The following is a 6,832-nucleotide window of genomic DNA, read 5'->3' as shown; positions in this document are numbered from 1 at the left end:
ATCTTTTATACAAAAAGAGTCACTTCTAAATGACAGTAGCTGCTAAAGCAATCAACATTAAGTCAGAAGGCTTAGCTTGATATTTAAATGCAGCTTATAAATGACTGGGGCCAATGTGTTTCCAGGCACTGCCAGGTGCTTTACTAACAGCATTTGATCCTCAGACGGACTCTGCGAGGCGGGCGCTGCAACCTCATTAACCAGTGAAGAAGACGTAGCTGAGTGAGGCAAAGGAGCGGATTGGCCAGGCAGCACTTCCTGGGCGTGAGGACCTGGTGTGGGTCAGCCTAGTTCTGTGCTGGCTGCTAGTGCATTTTATTTGCTTAAGTTTGCACCTTGTCCAAAGTTGTCTCCCAGGAGCTCGGTGACTGGAACCAGGCAGGTGCTCAATAGGTATTTACTAAATGGATGAATATTCCATTCAGAGAAAAAAACACACATCAATGTTGCCTTTCTAGACTTTAGAATGGAAAGCTAATTTCTTCTACTGGGAATGTGCCACATTTTAACAAGCTGAGGTTGTTAAACTAGCCATTAATACAATGAATAAAACAGTGATATTTCCCCCAGGCAAATAGTTGACTCTCCTGAGTCCACCCTCCTCTGATGCTTGCACTATTTACATTTGGGGAGTGGCCTGGAAAATGTTCACACAACAGTAGTGATGACAAACAATTAGCCAAATGGCTGGTTTGAAAGGCAGTTTTTCTTTTCAATTTATGGATTTTGGGGGTCGTTGCTCTAAACCTCCTGTCTCTGGACAAGAGTGTATTCTAGACATACCACCAGCAGGGGTACCATTTGTTTTCCTCCAGAGATTGAACAGGGAAGTAAAATTTCCCAAACTCTACAGAACTAACCAGTTATTGCTTTCAATTTTCAATTTTTTATTTGAACAATCTGGATTTTGCTGAGTGATGTGTTTTTCATGCACAATTTTTGCTACTGTTTAGTAGGAGTTGAAAGTTCTCTGAGTGACTGATGGATGATGGCGTAGGGAAGCCAGTGTTCTGTTATTTCAGCAGACGTTGATGCTTGGAAGTGAAACACACACAAATGAAAGGCACTTCTTGGTCTTGGATGAGGATGTCACAAAAGATCAAAGAGATGGACTTCACATGACTAGATGATCTTTCTATGGGCAAATCAAATCTTGATTAATTTAAACCTCAGCCATAAAGTTAAGACGACCTCGGTTAACATATTGTTACCTCTAAAAACCAGTCCAGCCCATCCAAGCAGAATCCAGAGAGAAATGCACATAGCTAACGTATTCTTCATTTATAACAGTTTTAATGATTAAAAAAAAAAAAAAAGCACTTCTACCTTTTACAAATAATTGTGTTAAGGACAGATTTTCAACCTAAAGAGGAAGGCTTTAGCTCACATTGCAGTATGGAGAAAAAGAGGCCTCGACGTTGACCTCTGGAAAGTCTGATTTGGTCCACTTTCTCCTATTTGGCCCAATCCTCGAGCCCTTAAAACTAATAAGCCAATACTTGCTGGGATTCTTCCTGCGAACTGGAGATAAGATGTATTCCACCTGTCATCTTATCTCACCACCTCGTATCCACAAATTGGCCCCATTGACTTTCAAAAGTGAAAAAACAAATGTAAATTGTGTAAGTCTGAGACCATCCACGTACTCATGAATAAAAGCGAGTTTGAGGTTCCTGGAATTCTCAGCTCGTTCTGGGGTCCTGTGCGCCTCCTGTGCATCCTCGCGGTCCATCTGGGCTTGCGGAGACCCTGGGTGGAGGGTCGAGCGTCCACCGCACCGTCCTCAGCCACCGCTAGAGGCTGACGCAGCGACCCTGCGCCGTCCGGCTCAGAAGAGCGTGTCTGAGGATTCCAGTCACGCTTCTAAAAAGTCCTACCAGAGGAAGTGAAGACTGAATGTTCAGAAATGGCGTGTAGGGCAAGTAAAATTTTCTAATATGGTCGCTTTAACTCGCTGATGTAAAAAATAGTTTCTGCCCTAATTCGAAACAGTTGAGTAAAAAAGCAGGTGTACAGCCTCTCTGCACTTTCCTAGGAATTGTTTTAAGCATATGTCTATCCCCTCTCTGGGGCACCTGCCGTGGGGCCGCCCAGCACCCCGCAGCTCCCAGGCGGCCACACGCGGGGCCGGGCCCGCCTGTCCCCGCAGCTGTCCGCGACTCCGTCCCTGCGGCCTGTAAGCCTCGGGACCCGCCTGCTGCTCCCGCCCGGGTCTCAGTTCGCTCTCTTCCCACGGGGCCGACAGCCGCCCCGGGCCCCGCAGACGCACTCCGGGGACAGGGCCCCGCGACACGGCCTCAGGGGCGGGCCGGCTCGCCGTTGGGGCCGAGCAGGAGCTTGGCACCCTGCTTGTCGATGCTGGAGTTGATGCTGTGCGCGTCCTTGTCCTGCTGGGGGACGCAGGTGCAGCCCACCGCGATGGTGACGTAGTGCTCGGTGTAGACGGCGCGGCCGCCCACGCAGGCCGGGGTGCGGCGCAGCACAGCGGCGGGCATGTAGACCGGGGCGCTGCGGAAGCGCAGGTCCTCCTCGCCGAACAGCCCGGTCAGGCAGCCGCGGCACAGGCAGTAGGCCTCGGGCAGGTAGCGGGGGAACCGCGCTGGGTCGTAGGAGATTCTGCAGGGAGAGAGCAGGGTTGGGGCGTGCTCCGGGGACAGCGGGGCCCACTGCTGCAGAGAAGGGACCGCTTCTAAAGGAGGTTTGCGCCAGAGACCAGGAAGTGCGGAGTGAATAAGCTGTTAGATCACTGCTGAGTGGAACGAGGAAAGCGTGGGCCTGCCTTTCATCCTATCCCAGTGTCCACCGAGGGCCCGAGCCAACACAGACCACAGAACTTCCTTACATTTTAAATGGTGAAGACAGCGTGGACAGCTGTCGTTGGGCCAGTCCCTAAAACTACTGCCAGAGTCTGCACTAGTGTAAGTAGAAAAATAAAATATGCCACCTGCATGTGCACTGACAGGTGAGCACAGGTGTCCACTAGAATGGAACAAGACATGGAGACACTGTGCCTGGGGCCTGGAACTCCAGCCCTTAGGGGCCACCTCTGTGACTGGCCCCATACGGTCTCCAGCCGCCAGGTTCTGCAGCCCCAGATGGGGCCATGTCTGCCGGGATGGCTGCCCATGCTGGTCTCCAGGACAGGTGAGGAAGGCTGGCCTGTGTGCCAGGAGGAGACACACTAGCCAACTGGCCACAGAGCCACAAGCAAAGGCAGCTGTGGGACACCCGTGCAGAAGGCCACAAGGCAGGTCGTGTCCATCTGTCTGTCAGGGTCGTGCCTTCCTCTGTGAAGGGGCCCAAGCTGCACTGTGGGAGGGCGGGACTGGCCAGCCTGGGATATTTGAAAAGTGAATGATGGCTTAAAGTTGATCAATTTTATCCTCCTCCAAGTCTCCCTTTTTTCTGGTCAGATGCTAAGAACCAAGTGTCAACACCTCCAGAACAGACCACAGTGCTGGAGGCAGGGGGAGGGCGGGAGCATGGCAGGGCCAGGCAGCTCCCTGGGAGGAGGCAAAAGCACCCCCTGCCCTCTCCATGCCAACTTGCACACCCCCCACAAAGCCGGCAGGTCCTTAAAGGAACCCAGAACCCCTCAGAATGTCCCCTTGCAGAGGAAAGCATTGTCTCCATTTCTCATGGGACGGCCATGACCCCACTTCTCATTTCCATTCATCTGCCCTTTTAAAACACAAGCAATCCTCTTCTGAGGATCTCCTTCTTCTGGGGTGGGACTCTAGAGACCCTAAAATCTCAGAACCACAGCCATGGCCTCTCTGACCTCTCAAGCAACCAACACACATTGCAGGCCCACAACACGCCAGCCTGGGAGGAACCCAATGGGGTCTCTGAGCTCCATGAGAAACAAAAGGAAATGTGCCTGAAAGTTTCCAAAGCCGGAACCTGAGGTGTGCGTGCGCTGTCACCCTGGCTCACGTTGGCCATTATCAGGACAGCAAGTGTGTGCTCACGCATGGGTGAAATCTCCACACCAGGAGCCTCAGCTCTGCTGGCAGGGGCTTGTGAAGCATGAGCTGCACCCTCGCAGGACTGAGGAAGCGCCCGCCCTCACATTTCCAACGCTGTCGGCTCCTCTGTGGGGCCTTGTCCTGCCTCTCAGGTGTACTGAGCCCCAGGTTCCCAGCACACCCTTGTTTTTGTGACTGCGGGATTCACATCAGGAAAAGCCCCGTACTCCTTTGCTTTGCCTTCTAAGGCCTCTATGTTTGGTTCTTCCTACCTGCTTTTTCTGCAGCCCTGTCACCGTCTCCTCCCTCATGTGTCCTCCACCCCAGGCAGCTCAGGTGGGATGTCCTGCATGCCCCACAGCCAGGCTTGGCTCAGGACACCCTCTTCCCAATGCCCATATCAACCCAGTGAAGTCTCACCACATTCTAAGATCCAATTCAAGTCATTACCATAAGAGTTTTCAAATGTCCCCAGTCAAACTCAACCTCCTCTTTCTCCATGTTCTCATGACATGTGGGCTCCATGTGGTCTGTCTCCCCGGAGGGGAAGGGTGAGGGCCCTGCTTTGACTGGCAGCACGCTTTCCCAGATGCAGTGCTCAAGAGCTGGTGAGCTGGGGTTGGAGCCCAGACAGCATTGGCTTCCTGTCCTCATACCCTGAGGTCAGTGTAAGGCCCTAATTTAACATGTGAAGGAAAAAGGAAATCCTACATAGTTAGGATTTATGGTATCTCCAATCATGCTTAACATTTATCCAACAAAATCTGAATGCTCTCTCAGGTAGCGCGGCTATAGAGACCTATAAACACCTATCTCCTACCCAAGGACTCACTATGAGGGGTAAGTGTAGAAATAAACACAGAGAGACCACCTGCCTATGGCAGTGAGGAATCCTTCCTGGGAAGATTTATCCAGGTGAAGAAGACAGAAAGGGCATCTGGGGCAGAAGTCAAGGCATAGGGCCAAGGGGACGTGTCACAGTCAGGAAGCAAGAGGCTGGAGAGGCTGGAGAGACCGGAGAGGCTGGAGGGTGAAGGCCTCACATTCACAATCATAAATTCAGATTTGACCCTGAAGGCAGTGGAAGGATGTTAAAAAGGGAAAGGACCTGATCAGATGGAATTTTGGGAAGATCCCTCAAATACAGGGTTTAGGTGGTCTGGAGCCCAGGAGGGAGTTTTGAATCATTAGCATAGACAGTGGTTAAAGAAGATAATTCAGGAGAGCATGTGGAGGGAGAACAAATAGAGGCAGAGGACACCAAGGGCACTCCCACTGTTGAGGGCGAGAAGCTTGTGGAGGCTGCCAGGGCTGGTGGGTCCCAGGGGCCAGGAAGGTTGGGAAAGGCCTGAGGGGGCTGGACTTGAAGCTGAGGAGCCAGTTTACAGGAAATGTAGGGATGGAGGGACGTGGTAAGCAACACAGTGAGAATGTGACCCAGAAAATACAGAACACAGGGAAACTCCACGGAGTTGTGTTCCAGGAGAAACACAAGAGAGAAGGGACCTGATCAGAGGGACACAGACCCCAGGCGCTGGCCCTAAGCCCCTCTCACTCCCAATGTCTCCATCTAGATGGTCAATTTATATGGTCACTTAAAAAATGCATCAGACCCAAACTGAGGGACATTCCAGAAAACAGCTGACCACCTGAGGCCATGGGTGAGCTGGGTTGGCCCCTGGCAGGAAACTTTGCTTTACTCTGTGGATTGGATGATTGTATCATTTCAATATTCATGTCTTGATCATGATCCTTCTGACTTACGATGTTGACATTTGGGGAACCTGGGTAGGGTAGATGTGAATTCCTTGTTAGTCTGAAATGATTTCAAGGTGAAGAGTTAAAAATAAAACAAAAAAAAGAAAAAAAATGTTTAAGTTAAAAAAATCACTTATGGGACAGTCAGGGAAGTTTGAACCTGACTTAACACAGAACTCGATAATAAGGTAGTATTAACCCTACCCAGTTAGGATTTATGTTATCTCCAATCTAACTCGAGGTGTGTCCGTGCTACTGTGGTTTTGTTGAACAGAGTCCTTATCTTTTAGAGATGTGCACACTGATGAAAACTGCCGAGTACCAAGGAGGTTGCTGAGCGCCCTCGAACCAGGCAGTGGCGGGACGGGTGAGCACTAACTGGGTGCATCCTGAAGCTCCTGTGGAGGCGTCCACTACCATGTGGCCACTGCCCTCCCGGAGTGGGCAAGCAAGACAGGCCAGGGTCACCAGCACCCTGTGGTGCCCGGTACATAGACACTGCCCCAGGGGCGTCAGAGAGGAGGTTACTAAGTAAGTGAGGGTGAGGGAGTCCAAGCAGAAAGCAGCAATATGCACCTCGGCCAGAAAGCCCACCACCCCACTCTGGCTGGAGTGATGTGTGAGTGCAAGTGTATGTGTGAACATGTGGGCTCGTGAGCATGTGAGCAGGCATGTGTGAGCGTGTCAGCGTGAGTGGAGCGTGTGAATGTGAGCGAGCTGAGTATGAGTGTGTGTGAAAGTGTGGGCGTGTGCTCACATGCACATGCAGCAGGATGGAGATCTGCTGAGGAGCCCGGGGCTGGCGTTCTGCATCCAGGGACCCACGCAAGGCCATCCTGATGGCAGCATGGGGCAGAAATGACAGGGGCCGGGGGCAGTGCAGGGGCCTCTTGACTCAGTTCCCTCATCCGTAACGTGATGTTATCTGAGGGCATCGATGGTCCCTTTCGACTCTAATCATCTGGGATCTGTCCTTCTGTGGCTGGAATGCAGGTGGCAAGTTAGGCCTCCTCATCCTGTGGGTCTTCAGGGACGACCAGAGCCCTGATCTTTTGCAGGTGGAACCGACAGTCGACAGGATGCCTGATGGTAAAGACGTCCACCCC

At 51.8% G+C, this 6,832-nt stretch overlaps 1 protein-coding gene across 1 annotated transcript; it reads right to left on the bottom strand.

Annotated features, from left to right (window-relative positions):
* Positions 1-866: 866 nt before the first annotated feature.
* Positions 867-6,561, bottom strand: IL17D (interleukin 17D). The gene is made up of 2 exons (XM_008573664.1): positions 6,484-6,561; positions 867-2,669 (listed from the first exon to the last, which is right to left on the bottom strand). Exons 1-2 carry the CDS (start codon positions 6,559-6,561, stop codon positions 2,298-2,300), a joined length of 450 nt encoding a protein of 149 aa, XP_008571886.1. The 3' UTR covers positions 867-2,297.
* Positions 6,562-6,832: the final 271 nt, after the last annotated feature.

This window comes from Galeopterus variegatus, unplaced genomic scaffold, assembly GCF_000696425.1.
Source record: "Galeopterus variegatus unplaced genomic scaffold, G_variegatus-3.0.2 Scaffold948, whole genome shotgun sequence".
Lineage (NCBI taxonomy): Eukaryota > Metazoa > Chordata > Mammalia > Dermoptera > Cynocephalidae > Galeopterus > Galeopterus variegatus.
The sequence above is the reverse complement of the archived record's forward strand: the minus strand, read 5'-3'. Positions and strand labels throughout refer to the sequence as shown.